At 35.2% G+C, this 21,060-nt stretch overlaps 2 protein-coding genes across 3 annotated transcripts in view; both read right to left on the bottom strand.

Annotated features, from left to right (window-relative positions):
* LOC126821881 (uncharacterized) overlaps positions 1 to 4,140 on the bottom strand; it is a 53,996-nt gene extending 49,856 nt beyond the window's left edge. Inside the window, exon 1 of one of the 2 annotated variants that reach the window (XM_050550466.2) lies at positions 4,085 to 4,140. The gene's annotated coding sequence lies outside the window, so the exon portion shown is untranslated. Of the gene's footprint in view, positions 1 to 1,374; positions 1,695 to 4,084 lie in introns of those variants that run through there. The other variant, XM_050550464.2, reaches the window with a different exon arrangement.
* Positions 4,141 to 6,075: 1,935 nt separating this feature from the next.
* Positions 6,076 to 19,197, bottom strand: LOC126821882 (retinol dehydrogenase 12). Its single transcript, XM_050550468.2, has 7 exons — positions 19,017 to 19,197; positions 17,147 to 17,265; positions 15,834 to 15,989; positions 13,403 to 13,507; positions 12,344 to 12,553; positions 11,005 to 11,212; positions 6,076 to 9,972 (listed from the first exon to the last, which is right to left on the bottom strand). Exons 1-7 carry the CDS (start codon positions 19,127 to 19,129, stop codon positions 9,843 to 9,845), a joined length of 1,041 nt encoding a protein of 346 aa, XP_050406425.1. The 5' UTR covers positions 19,130 to 19,197; the 3' UTR covers positions 6,076 to 9,842.
* Positions 19,198 to 21,060: the final 1,863 nt, after the last annotated feature.

The raw sequence follows: 21,060 nt of genomic DNA, 5'->3' as shown, positions 1-21,060 counted from the left end.
CGTGAAATATAAATGTAAACTCATTGAAGGAGAAATACCTATACAAGTAACCATATCGGTGATATTTAGTAAAATAAACAAATACAACTAAATGGTCTATGTTATAGTGAGAAACATAAGCGTTCGAAAGAATTCAGGTGTATTAATTACAATGTTAGGGCATAAGTCCTTTTTTTTATAAAACAGTGAAAATCAATACTAAAAACAAGGAAGAAATAAAAAATTAACTTTTAAGATCATCGGACAAGGAGTAGGGTCGCCTGTCCGGCCTCATGGGTTTTCTATGCGTCCTCTGGATTTATCCCACTGAACCATATGTTAGTCCCAAAATGACCTAGTTTGTGTCAAGGGGACGTTAAACCCCATTTTTCTCTCTCCCTCTACGCCATAGAATCTGTTAACATTAAAATGGACATCATTCAATAATTAGACTGACAATTGATACTTTATTTGTAATGGCAATGGTAACAACTTGTTACAATTTCAAACATTCATAACTTGGCTCAGAATAAAGTAATTTGATGTAGATTTTCAATATATTCATTTTCCATTATCTATTTTTGAACTATTATAGCAAGAACAGCCAGCTCTTTATCTAAATCTTACATAATGTATCTTTAAAACTAAAACACTGTACAAAGTAGGAATATAATTTTGCCAATATTTATATAAATTCAAGAATGGATTGGAATGTAGTCTAAAAATTTACTTCGGTTATTATGACACTAACAATAAATCTTATTACTATGGTTACAGATGCAATGCGAGGATGACAGATGTTGTCAGAATGGCAGAATTTGCTCCTAATTCAAACTGCTGGTGTGTCTTTTACGTGCACTCTGGTGGGTACACAGGTGGACCTTTTTTTTGTACCATCCAAACAACTAGACAACACTTGCCTGATCAGCCCTACACCCTCGAAAGTGAGAATTAAGTCAAAAAATCCTCAAGTTTTATCTTGGCCTACATCAGGATCCAAAACCATGACATCCATGACAGTATAATGCTGTACTGCTCGACTACCACAAACCTCATGTGAATTCAAGAAGCTCCAAATAAATGAGCAATGAATCCCAAGAAACACTTCAATGAAGCCCCCGAAATGACATGGGAGCCACAGTGGCTCAGAAAGGCACTGGCTTGAAAACCAGGTGATGTCCAGGAAACTTTGCCCAGACAGCAGCACCATAGACGACTCTTATGTTTAATTCCAACTGTCAAGGGGTCTTTTACCTGCATGCCAACCTCAGTTTTTCATCCCATCAAAGTGACTAGACACTACTCTTTGCGAGACCCTCCATTGTGCACCACTGACAAGGGGGAAACACGCTGGAAAATCTCAGGGAATTTTAACCACAAAAAAATCTTAATTACCATTTTCTTCCATAATAAACAATCCCAAGAAGGGCGGAAGAGTCCCTATAACAGTACAGACAAGTTTGGATCTCGTTGATGCATCTGAGGAAAAACAGGAACCATTCCTTGAAGATAAATCAAAGTAAAAAATCCCTGATAACGAACTTGACAAGACTGTGTGGATATAAAAAGGATTTATCCAGGACGCGTTTCAAGCGTTTGCCTTTCATAAGAATTACATAACTTCATGTAGTAATAATCTATAGATCTCTGAAATAAACACAAAACTTTACAAAGTTATAACTTTCTGTATATATTTCCCCATCAAGAAACAGCATAATTCCACACAAAATTTTGTAGTTCAGATGTTTTCTCACTTTGATGTTGTAGCGGATAAAAATGACGAACACAAAGACAATTTGTTTACTTTTAGAGTCAGGTGCAGATAGATTTGTTTTGAAAATAAAGTGTGTCTCTCCTTTTAAAACCAACTTGTTGTTAAACTTGGGCCTGAGTATAGTTGTAAAGCAGTTGGGCTTTGATCATCTGCCCTCCTGCCCCCCCTCCCCCCAAAAAAAACAATCACCCAAAAATCAACACATAATCCTAACAAAAAAAACAAACAAAAAACTACCATAAAAACAATCACAAGAAAAACAACCATAAAAACAATCATAAGATAAAAACAACCATAAATACAATCCTTAAAAAAATGATATAAAACAATCATAACAAAAACAATTATAAAGCAAATCATAACAAAAACAAACATACCGATAACAAAACAATCATTACATAAACTCAACAGGAAGGCCACTTTAAGACGTTTAGTAAAAACAATATTGACATTAAGATGTTAGAGAAAAACTGTAGTCGAAGATGCTATGTTGTTGACAAGAGATTACATTAGTCTCTCATCTAACTAATCCTTCTACATTTCTAACACACACACAAAACACGAAATCATCTCATAAAATCATTAATATATACCTTTACAAAAAAAATAATATTCAAAACTAAAATAAAATACTGCCAAAGATGTGGAAAATCTCATTACTTATCTTTTATAGTATTGTATAAAGTTTTTCTATAAAATTTACCGGTAACTGATTTGTGTAAACTCACTTGTCCACAAGATCGAATACCATGACAACGTAAGATGCATTTTGACGTCATCTGCTTGATTACCATGCAGCTCATTGCTGACACTTTCAAACCCAACATTAAGTGTGTTTTAATGGTTAAGAGAGAGAGAGAAAGAAATGGGGTTTAACGTCCACTCGACACAAACTAGGTCATTTCGGGACTAACATATGCTTTAATTTTATTTCAATAATTTGCTTGCGCGTAGGGGTCTTTAGCAGTGGGAGGAAACCGGAGGACCTGGAGAAAACCCACGAGGTTGGACAGGCGATCCTACAACCATGTACAACCCAGGATTCGAAATGACGCTAGTTGACTCAATGACAGGCTTTATGATACAGCGCGCACATGCTAACCATTCGGCCATCCACCCCCCCCCCTAGTTTAATGGTTGAGGGCGAGACGTTAAGTAATATATTGTCATTGTATGAGTGTGTTAGCACGAGGGCTATATTAATATATTAAGCAACTTAAAAGACAGACACTATCCAGCACATGCATTTCAATGAAATACGTCACGACGACGGTCCAATATTTCAACTAGTATAAACAATGTAAGCTTGGCACATTGCCCATACCATTATTTGAAATAATGGTACAACATCAAAGGACGACATCACATCTGTACTTTAAATAGACATATTTAACAGAAATAAAATATTAAATCACACAGATTAGATATACATGTAAATATAGGGATCCTGTTTAAATGCTGTATTTTGGAGGTTTAAAGATCTAGATGTGTAAGTTTCATTTGGTTGTTATCTAATACTTAGGGAATCCATTATTTTTATGACCAACTTTCCTATTCTTATACAGGAAGAAATGTAGACTAAATTCTCCCCTTCACATTGACATTGTAGTATTGTATATATCACTGTTTAAATGAAACCAGGGGATCACGTGGCTAGCCTGGAGGTCGGGTGTTCGATCCCTGCATTGGCCGAGAAAGTGCATCCAGATTTTCCGGCGTGGTTCCCCCTTGTCAGTGGTGCAGGACATAGGGCCTGACAAGGACAGCTGTCTAGTCCTTCGGATGAAACGAAAAAACAAGGTCCCGTGTATACATTGGAATGCACGTAAAAGATCCATTGGCAGTTGGAATTCGATATAAGAGTAGGCGATAGTGCCGCTGCCCGGGCAAAATTTCCCTCAAAGCACACTGTATGGTGTATGCCAGACTTCATTAGCCCAGCATAGGAGCAGAACAGTAGGACGTTAAACCTCATTCCATTTTAAATTAAACCTGTTCATGGCCTCTTTTTAATCTCTTTGAATCCAAACTAAGTTCTCCTGTTGGTCAGTTTCGCTGCCAGTCAGTCAAAAAAGGTCAATATGTCTGAAACGAAAGGCCCCAGACTTCAGTTAAGAATTTACTCAACTTTCAATCAGTGTTTATGAGAAATATCTTTGATCCAGAAACATAAAACTTTGCACATAGTTTCTGATTGATGTATTGGATACATTAAAACAACAAAAGTTTTTAAAGGGCTATAGTTTAGTTAAAATAAGGCAAACAATGCTTTGTGAACTTGGGGCCTGGTCAAGTAATACGATGTATAAAATATACTTAATTTTAACTTACCTCTAAAATCTTCAGGTATACTTTTCCATTACACACTCTTTCTTTCGTGTTGAGGCAATATATCAAATGACAAGGCAACACTTCTCTTGACAGCCCTGGCTTCATCATCACCCATGACAGACGAGAACAAGCATGTTTCGAACCCGAGACATTTCTGACTGACTGCTCGACTACTACAATTTCTGCACCAAACCATCACAGATCCTGTCCCAGACTACCACGGACACTGCCAGACTATTCCAGTCCCTCCCTTTGACCCTGCCTAACACGGACACTGTCAGACTATTACAATCCCTCCCCTTGACCCTGCCCAAGACTATCACAGTCCCTCCCTGTGACCCGGCCCCAGACTATCAGTCTCTCCCTTTGACCCTTCCCCAGACTATCACAGTTCCTGCCCCAGACTACCAAGGAAACTATCATAATCTTTTCAATTATCCCTGCCCCAGACTACCAAGGATACTGACCAAATTATCACAGTTCCCTCCCTTTGACCCTGCCTACCACAGACACTGGTCAGACTATCACAGTCCTCCCTGTGACCCTGCCCAAGTCTACCATGGATACTGCCCTGACTATCACAGTCCCGCCCCATCCTACCATGGATACTGTCCAGACTCACTGCCAGGGTATATGTACATAAATATAAATTATTCAGGGTAATAACTAGTTTATGTTCCCCTAGAAAACCTAATATCACTTTATTGAGCTCCCTCAGCTTGCAATTGCAATTTATTTACACAAAAAGGACTGAAAAGGGAAATGTCTTTGGTTCACACAAAAAAACATATTAACTAATATTAACACATATTATATCAATTTCAAAATTAGCCGACACTGAATTTAAAACAAATCCATTCTGCTTCGCTCCAATCACACATAACTTTTAAGTTCAACACGAAATGTGATAATTATAATACTGGTAATATGGTTTTTGTTAAAACATCTGTAGAATATTTGTGAACGTTTATAAGTAATCAGGGTGTATTTTATTTTTGTCACCTAGATTTTTTTGTATAGCATGTATTTGTGATGATTGATCCGATACAGGTGTTAATAATAACTATAATAATAATAATATTCTTTATAAAGAATATGTGGTATATGGAATATTCTCCACACAAAATATGTACCGTAGGTTTATAAATGGAGTATTCTCTACACAAAATATGTACTAAGTTTAAAGGAGCTAAGTCTCTAACTCAATATTTTTCATAATATTCGAAAACATGAATTAGAATTCAATATAGATTAATCTCAATGAATATTTATGTTGTTATCTTGCCGTGAAACTATAGAATTTTAATATCCAATATTTAAGACACAACATTTTATAATCAGTACGGACGAGTCGTGTACTCTGGTTTCGGGTGCCATTTTGTAATAACACAATGCAGAAGTAATTAGTAAAGGCCGATTCACAACAACAAAATAATTAATTATAAAACGTGTAGAACGCACAGTTAAAGCGACTGGCGTTCAATTTGAACTATTCACATATTTCACCGATTTTTTTCAAAAATTGAATATAAATCTTTACATACATTCATAACATTAATATGTGCTTTTAGAACCATTTTTGTCTATTTCAAGGTTAAAAAAACTAGAGCCATACGCCCTTTAAAATACACAGCAAACACAGGTTTAAATCTTGATCTTATTTATCCACATATAAAAAGTCTTCTTTATCTGAACAAGTAAACAGATAACAGCACAACAGCCTACTCTTATTTTCAATTCCATCAGTCAAGGGTTCTTTTAAATCCACAGGACTTCAATTTTATCATACTATCAGAAAGACTAGACAGAATTTTTGCCAGTGTCCCTGTCCTCCTCCAAGCAAAAACCACATTTAATCCAGAGGAACTCCTGGTTAGTGAACGAACGCCTTACTCACTGAGCCCCCACACCTACCAGCACCCTTTATCGAATTCCAGCTGTAAAGGGACCTTGGTTTATTTCCTCACAGAATTACAGAAAATACACAAATATCAAATAAAATTATTTTATCAAAAAGACAATTCAATTAAATGAACATTTTCATCAAACAGATGATCAATGAAATTATCTGAATTTTTTTTTATAAAACTAAAAGTACTATGATATTAATCTCAACTAAATCATACGATTTTGATAAAAGGACTACGATAGTAATCTCAAGTAAATCATGAGTTTGATAAAAGTAGGCAGTCTACATTCTATTGTCACACAAATTATTCAAATTACTCATAATTTACTATAATAATCTGAAGTAAATTATATAATTCTAATAAAAGGAGTGAATTATCTAAGTTTTTATTATTATTAATCTGAGATAATTATATGATTCTGATAAAAGAGGCCAATCAAACTCTTAATCTCACACAAATTATTCAGATTTTTCATAATTCATTCTAAGATACATCATGTATATATAATACATTTGAAAATAAAAATAATCAACACAACCTTCCATTTTTCTTAGCTACTATAAATATTCTAATTTAAATTGCGTAGTCATTATTACGATCTATCTACATGAAATAAAAACAATTCTACAAATATTTTTAGATTCTACAATAACCTCAGTTCTTGTATCACAACTCAAGATATATAGTTATAGTATTGATAAATCATTCATTCATAAAATCTTGCAATCAATAATATTATGTTTTATAAAGGCAGTGTCCCAGGTTTTAAAGGCAGGGTCCCAAGTTTTAAAGATGCAGTCCCAGATTTCACAGGGAACCCTTTACGTGTGCAAATTCAAGACAAAATGTATGTGAAAAACCCAAATAGCCTGTCTATCATAAAATACTAGGTCATTTGCAAGCCTTAGCTAGATAGGCTTAATTGGATAACTTCACTTATTTCTACTGTTTGTTTTTTTTTTAGAATATTTTATATTCAGATATCTGAATGAGATTGAGGAACAGGCTTAGCTTATGTAACACTCCTCTTCCTAATTCTACTGTTGAATTGAGACACTCTCTTACCATCATCATAGCTTTCACATCTGGCCGGATGATTTAGTAAATCAAATATAGTAAATTTATCTGGGATAACTGCTTTAAATTACATACTGATAAATTCAACAATCAGAGTTTTTTTCTGTATATTACCCACAACCAACAAACATATACATTACAATACACATATAATAATAATAATAAATAAGGCCATAAACTGGACAGGGAATGGAGTGATTCATTAGGTGGCTGTCATATAAATTACCAATAGAGAGAGAGAGAAATGGGGTTTAACGTCCACTCGACACAAACTAGGTCATTTCGGGATTAACATACGGTTTAATTTTATTTACATAATTCGCTTGCGTGTAGGGGTCTTTAGCAGTGGGAGGAAACCGGAGGACCCGGAGAAAACCCACGAGGTTGGACAGGCGACCCTTCTCCTTGTCACGTAAAACCGGGGATTCGAAACCACGCCAGTCGACTCAATGACAGACTTTATGATACAGCGCGCGCACGCTAACCATTCAGCCATCCAACCCCCTGGAAAGGATCAGTATGTTGTCATCTTTTTCTTAAATGTTCACTCGATCTATAGACTCCATCTAGTCTATTTAGAAATATCAGTGTTATCATGTCATCGCCATATCAAACTTATACCCCGGAATATGATTTGGAGTTACAGATATTATTGCTATATTTATTTCTGAATCTTTTTGAGACAGAAATTCTACAATATACCTGTTCAATTTTCAGGTGACATGTATATGGAGTGTATCAATTTAAAATTCAGGATTTTACAAAACAATAATACACGTATTTATCTTAAATTTAAGTATGAAAAGAAAGAATGCAGGGATTTGTAATTACATGGTAGGCCTGTCAGAATCGGGGGAGCACCACCCCAATAATTACACGACAGGCCTGTCATAATCTGGGAAGCACCACCAGATTAATTTTCAAATATGGCTTCCTTAGTTAATAATTATCCCTAGGAAAAGCCTTTAGAAATTTTTTCCCTGCAGCTCCCCTCCCAACCCCATACAAATTTCGTTTGGAAGGGCCTGCATGGGTAGTTTAGTTTTAAAATTAAGTATGAAAAGAAAGAATGCAGGGATTTGTAATTACATGGTAGGCCTGTCAGAATCGGGGGAGCACCACCCCAATAATTACACGACAGGCCTGTCATAATCTGGGAAGCACCACCAGATTAATTTGCAAATATGGCTTCCTTAGTTAATAATTATCCCTAGGAAAAGCCTTTAGAAATTTTTTCCCTGCAGCTCCCCTCCCAACCCCATACAAATTTCGTTCGGAAGGGCCTGCATGGGTAGTTTAGTTTTAAAATTAAGGCTAATTGTATGTTTTTTTACACGTTCAAAATCTATAAAGCATAGTGTACATTAAGTAGGTTTATTCAAGAATGCCCCAAGACCATGGAATGATTAGCATAAATGCAGTATCAAAAAAAAAGAAAGAAACAATATTTACAAATGCAAAAGCAGAAAATATCAAAAGAAAAATATATTTGTATAAAAAAAATCTCAATAAAGTAACAGCATTAATTCTAATTCAAATCTATTTATTCTAATTCAAACAATATTTGGGCAGTAAAATAATCTAAGAGATTTTATGTTTCATCTAAATCAAATAAATATTTGATTTTTCAAGCCATAGCAAAAAGTAGGCTGTACCAGTTAACGAAACCAGTTGAAATTCTAATTCCTCTGGGACAACAAAATCCAATTTGTGGTCTTGTTCACCTTTGATTTTCCAAGCCATAGCAAAAAGTAGACTATACCAGTTAAAGTTCTAATTCCTCCTGGGACATCAAATTTAAATTTGAGGTCTAGTTGACCTTCTAGTGGTATTTTAAATAATTTTGATATCAGTGACTAAATTGCTTGAAATAAATGACTAAATGTGTGACTATCATACTAATAATTAAAAGTATATACCCATAACAGAAAATAAATGCCACTTAAAGATTATACATGTATACACGCATAGCAGCAGAAGAGAAACAATTTCCTTTTCTATATAAATTTTTGTTTTTAATAATAAAGGCTGAATTAAGCATCCTTTTTATATGGTATCATGTGACAGTCTATATATAACTATTCTGGAAGACTAAACGTACATCGAGAACAACTCTATAATATTCTACAATATCTATAGAGTAATGGAATCTACAATATTCAACAATATCTATATTTACTTCAGTATTTACAATATAATCTCTGAACACAACAGAGGCAATATGGTTATAAAACTAAATAAAAACCACCATAATTTATAGTTTATGTAAGTTATATTGAGACAAATATCACCTTTGAGTTACGCTAGGTTTCCGCTAGTCCACGATCTGCTATTTGTAGATATGATCAACACGATTGCTACAACTGATATATGATAAGACATGAGAGAATCAACACAGTTACTCGAGAATTAAAACCACGATTTCAATCACAGCACGAAGCGTGATAGTGGGAACCTAGCATTATCATCACCTCTGTCTTATCAACAAAGTAACAAAAATATTTTACAAAAACTTAGTCTATAACAGCCAAAAATTTCATCATTTACATATTAAAGAATTGTTGCTCAAATTCAAAAATCTTGAATTCGATAATTTTGATGATGAAATAATGACTGAAGACATTTTTTATAGCGTAAACATTACAATTTGGCAATGGAATTTGATTTAATAGAATAAAAATGTTGACCAATAAAGTTTCACCAAGAAATGGACATTTAGGGTTTGTTATTACATAAAATATTGAAAGTGTATTATCAACTGTGTAAAATGTTTATAATTCTGTTTCAAGGATGATCTTCTTCTGTTGTTTCATGTTCGTCCAGATGAGAGATTGTTTATATAGCTTCTCTCCAGCTTCCAGATTACACACAGAATCTTCTAATTTACATTCGGCTAAATCTCTACAAAATACAACAAATAAACTATAGTCTTATACTCTCCATAAAACATAACTACTATAGTCTTATAATCTCTATAAAACATAGTCTTATAATCCCTATAATAAACTATAGCCTTATAATCTCTATAAAACATAGTCTTATAATCCCTATAATAAACTATAGCCTTATAATCTCTATAAAACATAGTCTTATAATCCCTATAATAAACTATAGCCTTATAATCTCTATAAAACATAGTCTTATAATCCCTATAATAAACTATAGCCTTATAATCTCTATAAAACATAGTCTTATAATCCCTATAAACTATAGCCTTATAATCTCTATAAAACATAACAACTATAGTCTTATAATCTCTACTAAACATAACTATAGTCTTATAATCTCTATGAAATACAACAAGTCAACTATAGCAGATAAAACATTGATTTCGGTTCCCAGATATAATAAATTGTATGGAAAATACTCTTTGCCAGTTCATGGTGCATATTTATGGAATGAGTTTCCTCAACAGATGCACTCGACAATTCTATTTTCAAGTGTTAAAACAACACTAACTAAAGATACATCTGTTTACCAAATATTTGTGTAAGAACAAATAGATGACCTCACTGTGAAGTGCTAAGAAATGACCAGTGGACATAATTTAGTGCTATATAAGATGATTTATTATTGTTAAATATAATAAGTCAACTGTAGTCTTAAAGAGAAATGAAACATTGTTTAACTTCCTACTTTTCTGCGCCATCATATGCAGTGTGATATGATGGAAAATTTACATGGACAGAGATGTTTCTGCCTACAATTTTATAATTCTTAAGGGTTCAAATGACCTTACTTTTTATCCTATTCGAATGACTAGACTGTTCCTTGCCTGGCCTTCATATCCTGTACCAGTGACAAGGGTAAACCAGAGGTACTTTCTCTGCCATTATCAGTATCGATCCAGTGATGTCCCGATTGGTCAGCCAGCACATACTCACTGAACCACTCGATTTAAGAATAAAAATAAGATAATACAGTATGACTTACTTATACAATTTTCCTGTATCCTTGGCAACCGATTCAGCAGACGTACAAAATATAGCGGTTTGAGCTCCATCCTCCGGTAGTTTCATCAAAAAATACATCGGTAGATAAAATGCAAATGAGAGGAAAGAGTTTGTTCGGAACGGCATGTGACGATGAGCGTTAGAATTAACAATCCCAGGATTCACAACATAAACATTAACATCCGAATCTGTAATAAAGACGTCATTTTGTCAAATATCAAAGTGGGTGCATTAAAAGGGAAATGAAATGGGGTTTAGAACGTCCTACTGTTCTGCTCTGACTGGGCTAATGAAGACGGGCATACGCTATACAGTGTGCTATGAGGGAAATTTTGCCTGGGCAGCATCTCTATGGCTTACTCTTTTATCGAATTCCAACTGCCAGGGGATCTTTTATGTGCATGTCAATGTATACACGGATCCTCAGTTTTTCGTCCCATCTGAACGACTAGACAGTTGTTCTTGTCAGGCCCTCCGTCCTACACCACTGACCAGGGGAAACCACATTTGAAAATCTAGATGAACTTACACGACCAATGCGCATTAAAAGGGAAGTAACAACAGTTAGAGACAAGAACAATGGATGTGTACAGTGGTGTTCAGTCTAATAAATCAAAACAAAACAGAAATTTGAAATTGTAATTAATATTGTTATCATTTTAAGTCTCTAACATAACCCTAAAGTTTCTTCTCTAATTCATCTCTATCATGGTGAAAAATGAATTCTCCCTAGAAATGTTTTCACGGACAACCTTTTATATACTCATGGACCCTGTTGGTTCATTTTACAAATCTAACGAGACAGCCCACATATGTATTTTCTTTGATCAGTCACATTTCCCATATTCAGAGTGTTTAGCCTTAAAGTGTGTGCCTTTGTCACATTTCCAATATTCAAAGCTTTAGGCCTTAGGTGTGTGCAATTATCACATTTCCCATATTCAGAGCATTTTGGCCTTGGGTGTTTGCCTTTGTTACATTTCCAATATTCAGAGCGTTAGGCCTTAGAGTGTGTGCCTTTGTCACATTTCCCATATTCAGAGCATTTGACCTTAAGGTTTGTGCCTTTGTCACATTTCCCATATTTCCAGCTTTATGCCTTAAGGTTTGTGCCTTTCATAAACCCTAACATGGGTTTTCTTAATATCTATTCTGATCAGAAACCTCAACCCATAACCAGATGGTCAACATTCCTATTAATATGATTCTGATATGAGCTACTGAAATCCACTGTCGGAATATCAGCAAAAAAATACAGATTTACTTGATATTTTCCTGCGCACCCCCAGACTTCGCGAACCCATAATTAAAGCACTAACCTTTCAGTCTTTCTGCTAGGTGCACAGAATATAACGTAAGAGCAAATTTACTCTGTGCATATGCTTTCCCCGGGGAATAATCTTTAACTAGGTTGATATCGTCATAATTTACTTCTCCCAGATTATACGCAGCAGCTGTCGTATTAATTATTCTAGCGCCCTCTGTCTTCACCAACACATCTAATAATAACTCTGTCAACAGGAAAGTTCCTGTAAAATAATGCATGTGTTATTTTAATCAATTCTAATCAAAAGACAATACCCTTGACATTGATAGACAACCAATCAAATGTTTTGATAACCAAAGCCATTCCAAACATTTTCATCAATTTTCTGTATCAAGGGTTTTTATTGGTAGGTTGATTACTGAACACAAGTTATAAAGAAATGTCTTTGGTTAGACAAAGATGAAGCAGAATATACAACAGTTACACATTTTGAAACCCAGAATAAAAGTCATCCAGTACTGTTTTTGTAAACTTGCTGAAATGAAATGAAATGGGGTCCTACTGTTCTGCACCAACTGGGCTAATGAAGACGTGTTACGCTATACAGTGTGCTATTAGGAAAATTTTGCCTGACAGTGGTGCTACAGCCTACTCATATATTGATTTCGAACTGCCAAGGGATCTGTCACGTACATGCCAATGTTTACACAGAACCTCGGTTTTTTGTCCCATCCGAATGACTAGACAGCTGTCCTTGTCAGGCCCTCGTCCTGCACAGACAAGGGGAAACCACGCCGGAAAGTGATGAAATGAATCAAGATTTACGTTCCTACTTGTCTCTATCAACTATTCATTGAATCCCAAGTCAAGGTTTCTTTTTTTGCCCATCCGAATAACTAGACATTTTTGTGTGCCAGGACTCCATACTGCACCACCAACAAGGGGAAACCAGGATGGAAAATCATGAGAAACTTGACAAATTTTACCTCTTTAAGTGGGAGTGGATTATACAACTTTTGATAAATAAAGACAGTCCAAATATATTTTGCAGATAGGTGGATGTTTTTTTAAAAAAGTGTTATTTCATAACTTTTTTAAAAGTAACACATACCTAGATAATTCACTCCAAATTGCATTTCAAAATTTTCTTCAGTTTCCATAAATGGCATCATCATAACACCAGCGTTGTTGACCAGCAGATCTAGTCGTGATTCCTCTGTGGTAAATAAAATATATATATATCATCAGGAAAAGATAACTAGCACATGAAAAAGATAATCGGGGGTAGACCACTATTAATTTCCCCATTTACATGTACACTTCACTGTTGATTCTGTCCCTTTGCCGGCTTCAACTTTTCCTCAAATCTTCGTTGGGCTGAATGCTTTTCACTACAGACAGAGCAACAAATGGTCATGTTTGCTCTAGATTTTGTATAAGGTCGACCAATGAAATTTTGAGATACATAAACCTGAAGTAGCATACTAAAACCATGCTACTACCGGTATCACTGTTATCAACATCTTATCTCTGTTATCCTTCCGTCTCTAAAGCATGAATATTTACCAAAACCCTCTTTTCTCATTCTAGACCAAATATTCAATAAAAATGGCTATGCAAAAGGGGAGAAAAGAGAGATAGAGAATTTCTGCAAATAGACAAACTGCAATTTGTGGATTTGCGAGATGGTGAAATTTAATGGTAGTCTGCCTCCCTTTAATCTGAGAACAAATAACAGGAAAAAAATATATCATTTCTTGGTCACATGGCATAAAAAATCGTTCACAAAGAACACAAACCAGCGGCTGCCAGGCAGGATACGCCCACATTTTCGAGAGATGGATAGAGAACAAGCTAACAAGAAAGTGATTTTTCCTACAATCAAGGGCCATAATTCAGGAAATTACAATTCGATATGCACGAATATCGAAAGGAACTGAGATCTTTGTGTTATAAACTTACATTTCAAGTTTCAATAAAATCGGAAAGAAATTGTGACCTCTATAGGGTCCACAACCTTGATATACCATGTTTTTTACGCTATTTGAGAACGAACGGCGGCCATTTTGTCTGTCAATTTTGGGCCGATTTTCACGAAATACGAATTCAGTCGTCCTTAGGGTGTAACGTTGATATTATAATAAGGTTTTTTAAATCGGATAAAAATTATGACCTCTATAGGGTCCACAAGCTAAAAACGTGATTTTTCGTACAATCAGGGGCCATAATTCAGGAAGTTATTGTCCGATATGCGCGAATATCGAAAGGAACCGAGATCTTTGTGTTATAAACTTACATTTCAAGTTTCAACAAGTTTCTTTGGGTTATAAGCATACATTTCAAGTTTAAATCAAATCGGATAAAAATTGTGACCTCTACAGTGTTCAAAAGCTAAAAACGTGTTTTTTCGTACAATCAGGCGCCATAATCCATGAAGTTACAGTCCGATACATGCCAATATCGAAAGGAACCGAGATCTTAGGGTGATAAACCTATATTTCAAGTTTCATTGAAATCGGATAAAAATTGTGACCTGTAGACTGTTCACAAACAATTGTGGATGGACGGACAGGGGTGACGACAATATACGTCCACATGAAAATGTGGGCGTATAAAAATTCTTGGTCATTGGACAATTTGGATATTGTGTTGTGTTTTGGTTACAGTTGTACTGAACAGTCTAATAGTCAAACTGTTGATATTATTTATTATATTTGATTCAACTTAAATGATAAATTTTTAAACTGTTTTTGGCTATATTTTCTTGATTTGTTTGTTTATTTCTGAATATCAGTTGATTTCATGGAAGTAAATAATTCACAGATTAAATTCCATTAGTTTTTAATTTGACATTGATTAACAAATAGTAAAAAATCAGTTCAAATAACCTTGAAAAATTACTTGAATTTGACCCCTAGACAATATGACATCTGTTTAATATTCATGTGATTTTAATTAAAATATCAATAATTATTTCACAGATGAGCAAACAGATCAAATTCCATTAGTTTAAATTCATCCATATTGAATACTAAAAGATGAATTTGAATAACTTGAAAAAGATAGGTTGCCAGCAGCTAAATCATCCTGGCAGTCGAATATTTATTTTTCCATCCAGGAAGTCGAATATTTATTTTTCTTGGGTAATGGGAGCATTTACATGACACTGATATCAATTTCACTTTTTTGAGTAGTTTTAATAAAGCTTATAAGTTTCTTGAGGTGTGTTCTACTAATTCAGATAAATTATATACAGGTTTGATAACTTTTGTCATTAGAGCACTCACAAAGTTCTACAAGGTGAAACAAGGGCCATAGAAGTAATTAACAGAAATCATTGAAACAAAATAAGCTTCTTTGTCTCACCAATGTAAACAACATATATAAATTTTAAAACGATCGGATGATAAATGTAGTCTGTAGATTGTTCACAAGTAATTGTGGACGATGGACAGAGGTCACAATAATATACGATCATATCTCTATGGGGGGTGTATAAAAACGTATTCAAATTTTTCATTTCTGTATAACAAAACACTTACTTTCTTTGAACTCTTTCACAAATTCTCTGATGGACACAAAAGATGCTAAATTTAACTTCATTAACACAATATTCTCGTTTCTACTTTCCTTTTTAATGCTGGCCAAAGCCTCTTCTCCTGCTGTTAAATTTCTACAAGCTATTATAACTCGAGCTCCTGAAATAAATATGGATACTAACTACATGTGATTGCATAGAGAACAGGCCTTATGATTCTACAGTGTGTGCAAAACCATCTGCCTTAAATATAAAAATAAATCACAGTAAATTAAAAGTAACTATGGAAATAAAGCAAAATATAAATTAGTGTGGATGCGTTGTCAACATTTGAGAATAATAGGTCACTGGCTAGATTATTCGGTCTTTTACATTATCATAAACAAAGTCTAAAGGGAGGTAACTATTCCTAAAACAAAATGTTGACGCCCCCATGAAATTAATTTTAGCATGCCATTTCAGAAAATCCATTGGATTGCATCGCCAGTTCAATATCCAACATTCCTAATTTTTCTTATTGTAAAATTTCTCTCTTCATGGGCCATATTTATGTTTTTTAATTAATCCTAATTCGTCGTCACGATTCAGGTTGGTTTATAATAATGAAAGAATTATGGGGGTGCTCGATTGTCATTCCGGAACGCCCTGAATTGACAGAATTGCAAACTCCAAGTTACACATGTGTCCTAGACCCTCCGTACGTTGAAGACTATGCGGTTCTGGTTGACCAAGACTAAATTAAATTTCAAACTACATGTACATGTACAATATTTAAGAAACAAGTCATTGTTAGGAAGAATTATTCAAGTGTAAATAGCCAAGTGTATATGCACAAAAGTAAGCACACATGTACATGTATAAGCATTACTAGGACTAGATTAAGACTCTAAGAGTAAAAATTATATTGTGAATTCCACTCCATAAAGTTGTTAGGTAAGGTAACAATACTGACACCAGCCTTATAGCAGAATATGCTAAAGTGATATTTAGTTTTAAAAAAATATAAGAGAATTATATACATGTATATCTGAAAATAAAAGCACTTAACCATAAAGCTGCACTACTTTTATTGTTTGACAGTAAACAATGAAAAAAATAAAAGGCATTGCGACACAAACTGATTTCAACACTGGTTTAATTAAATATCATGCATGTAAAAATTCGCTTGGCAGTTGGAATTACATAAAAGTAGGCCATGGCTCTGCTGTCTGGGCAAAATTTCCCTCATAGCACACTGTGTGGTGTATGCCCATCTTCATTAACCCAGTCGGAGCAGAACAATAGGACGTTAAACTTCATTTCATATATAATACCGACCTTTACAAGCCAGATCCAATGCTATAGGTCTGCCTATTCCACAGTTAGCACCAGTAACAATGGCTGTTTTACCTTTCAAATCAGCCGTACCCTGACATTTTGGTCCTCGTAAATATTGTCTAAAAAAATATTTAAAAAAATAGGAGTTTAATGGACCATGAATATTATTATTATTATTATTGTAGTAGTATTTCTATAGCACACAACGGCCACATAAATGTGCTCATATGCACTTTACAAAGACATATTATAGAGCATGACAATATGAAATTTGCATAATAAAATGAGATAACAAAGAGCATACATGATAAAATATATTTAAATAAAAATTGTTATTTAGATACAATTACATGTAATTAGAACTGAGCGTGTTGTTCGAGAAATTAATTGTGCCACAGAGTTTTGGACCTTTTGAAGTTTATCAATGAGTTTAAGTTTTAAGGCCTGGGAGAAGGGCGGTACAATTATCATGGTCCATGCAATTATCGAGGCTTGGAGTTTTAAATGAACTGATTAAAGATATATAGTTGCATCTGTTTTGTGTGACATCACCAAATGGAGGCAGTGACAGAGCTTGGCTGACGTAAATAATGTAATTTTTGGAAACAAGTGGTTACATGTATGATATTGTTTTGGGGGAGTATTTATACAAATTGAAACAATCAGATTGAAGAAAAATATATCCGAGTGAATCAGCAGTGTATAGATTGCCTGACATTGTGAATAGTTGAAAAAAAAAAAAAAAATACCCAAAAAGCGATTACATGTAAAATCGAGGGTTCAACAGGCATTGCATTCCTGTTTTTTTTTTGTTTTTTTAATTGTATTGTTGTAAACGTAAGCTGGTTCACCATGTGCCATAATGGATCAGTCTGTTTATTAAATGACGTTTATTGGTCTAGGAGAAATCTGCATGTGCAGAGGTTTTTTAATAAAAGACTGTGTGTGCTCTGTTCCGGCCCTTACTTATTCTATCGTCTTGGATTAGAGTGACATATCTTGACAATATTCAAGCATAGAGAGAAAAATGGGGTTTAAGGTCCTCTCGACACAAACTAAGTCATTGTGGGAGTAACACATGGTTCAATTTTATTTCAATAATTAACTTGCGTGTCAGGGTCTTTAGCAGTGGGAGGAAAGCGGAGGACCTGGATAAAAAAACAAGGTTGGAGGGGCGACCCTACTACTTGTCACGTTCGAAACCCCGCCAGTTGACATAATGACAGACCTTGATACAGCGCGCACATGCTAACCATTCAGCCGTCCAAACCCCCAAAAAATTGTATTTGGATTGTAGAAGTAGATTGCATTTATATTTAGTTATATTCTTTTATCCTGTACTGCATGTTTACCTAGCTGCTACTTTGGCCATCGTAGCCTGTACGTGGATGGGTATTTATAACAATAAGTGATATATAAGTAGCCTAGTCTATTTTTACAACAGTATAAAATACTGTTAAATTCCAACTCCTGTGCTTCAACAGGTTTTTTTTTCTAAGAAAAATCAATTGAAAAGGTGTGCCCCCACCCTTCACCTTTTTCAAGGTATCCTCCACTGTGTTTTCAAACAATTTTTGCCCTTATTAATATAGTATTATAATAACTTATTTATTTATTTATTTTATCCATTTGTTGAACATCATATATATAATATCTTTATTTATAAATGTCTTTAAATGTATGATTGACCCTTTTTTCTATAATTTTTCTGCCCCAATGGATTGGCCAAGACTTGGGTGACACGTCAATGAAAAAAAAACCCTTCGCCGACAAGCATGAATGAATTATGAAAAGGGGGATTGACGACTGACAATAAATAATGGCGACGGAAGAAATAATTTTATGTAGGCTACTGGCCTATTTATAATACCTTATGGCATAAACGACACCACATACAATAGCGATGATAATCGGATACCAAGATGCAAAGACGGCGTCTGGATCGGGAAATCCTTCGGGTAGTAAATTAGGTTGCCTTGACATTTTAACTTTGAAAAACTTTTCTAAAACTAAAACGTCCGACTTCACTTGCAAATTTTTTCTTCAGCAACTAAGGGGAGGCTACTCTTACGATTTATTCTTGAATTACCGGTCTCTTTTACCCGAAGAATCTCGCACTCTCGAATGTTATTATCTGTCTGTATCTGTGTGGGTACATCGAATTTACCACTACGTATTGTTTAATGGTCGAGAGCGAGACAAAGTAATATATTGTAACAACATGAGGGCCGTGAGGCCCGAATGTTTTTACAATATATTACGCAATGTCTTAAGCTGGAGACCATTAAACAACATAAAATACAGACACTTGCACGTGCTTTGCAATGAATTAAATACGTCACTCGAGTTCAATATTTTACCAAGTTAAGCTTGGCACATTGCTCGTACGATTATTTGAAATAATGGTACTCCAACATCAAAGGATGACGTCACATCTGTATTTTAATGGCACTTAATCGACGGATGAGGAGGAGCGCTTAATAAAACTAATCACTGTGGAGGCGGGCTTTGAATGTTTCCACAGATGGCGATGTTACTTGATTATCAGAAAGTTTATTCCAGTCTATCACAGTTCTGATAAAAAAAATGAGTGGTTGTGAGTGACCGTTTTCGCGACGTTTACTGTGAAGCACTTGGCATTGGAAGTAGCAGAGTTTTCAACAATGTTTATTGTATTAAAGTTTGTGAATGTTTTAGGTGTTATCCGACGCTTATTTCTAATGGGTTTTAAATATTTATCAGGAGGTATGGCTGGTACCAGCCCCTCAACCACCTTAAAGAGGAATGTGAGCCTCAAATCTTTCCGACGTTCTTGAAGTAATGGGAGTTCTAGGTTTTTTAACAGCTGTGTGACGTGGCCTGGGGTCCTTGTCCTGTAGTCTCTTGTGATGAACCTAGCTACCTTTCTCTGGATCATTTCAAGTTTGTCGATGTCGGACTTGAGGAAGGGATCCCAAATGATGGCTCCGTATTCCAGTGTTGATTGGACAAGAGCGATGTAGGCTGATTTCCTGGTTCTTGGAGGACAGTGGTAGAGGTTTCGACGAATGAATCCTAACATCGAGCTGGCCCTTTTGCATATGTTATCGATGTGGGTTCCCCACTTCAAGTCAGAAGATATAGTCAGTCCCAAGTACGGGTTGTTATTGACTTCCTGGAGGAAGATACCGTCTAGTTGGTAAAAGTGTGAAGATTTTGGTTTGACACGTAGTACATATCATTTTTTAGCGTTGAAACGCATACCCCATGACTGGGCCCAGATTTCAAGGTTCTGTAGGTCATGCTGAAGGGTTATGTGGTCCTTAGTGTTGCGGATTACCCTATACAATAGGCAGTCGTCAGCAAAGAGACGTATTGTTGATTTAACAGCATCTGGCATGTCATTCACATGGCAAAGGAATAATAGGGGACCTAGTACAGTCCCTTGGGGCACTCCGGATTCAACTGGCAGAGCTCTGGAGTGCTCACCTTCAACTACGACCGTCATCAGCTTTTTACAGAGGAATGATTGGATCCATGTATGAAGTTGACCCCGGATTCCATATGCACTCAGCTTGTGTAGAAGTTCGTTATGTGGGACAGTATCAAACGTCTTGGAGAAATCTAGAATGATGACATCCGTCTGCAGGCCTCTATCTAGATTGGATGAGAGGTCGTCTATGGTGGTTGCTAGCTGCGTTTCACACGAGTAACCAACCAAAAAGCCATGGTTGAAGTCTGTGAGGATCTTGTGACAATGTGTTCAAGTATCTGATGTTAGAGATACTGGCCTATAGTTTTCTGGTAAATGACGGTCTCCCTTTTTGAAGACAGGGGCGATGTTAGCGTTTAACCAGTCACTAGGTAGAACAGCTGTATCAAGTGATCTCTGGAAGATACGGAAGATTCCTAAGGCTAGCTGAGTAGAACACTCC

Source organism: Patella vulgata, chromosome 5 (assembly GCF_932274485.2).
Source record: "Patella vulgata chromosome 5, xgPatVulg1.2, whole genome shotgun sequence".
Classification (NCBI taxonomy): Eukaryota; Metazoa; Mollusca; class Gastropoda; family Patellidae; genus Patella; species Patella vulgata.
This window is presented reverse-complemented; position numbering and strand designations above follow the sequence as displayed.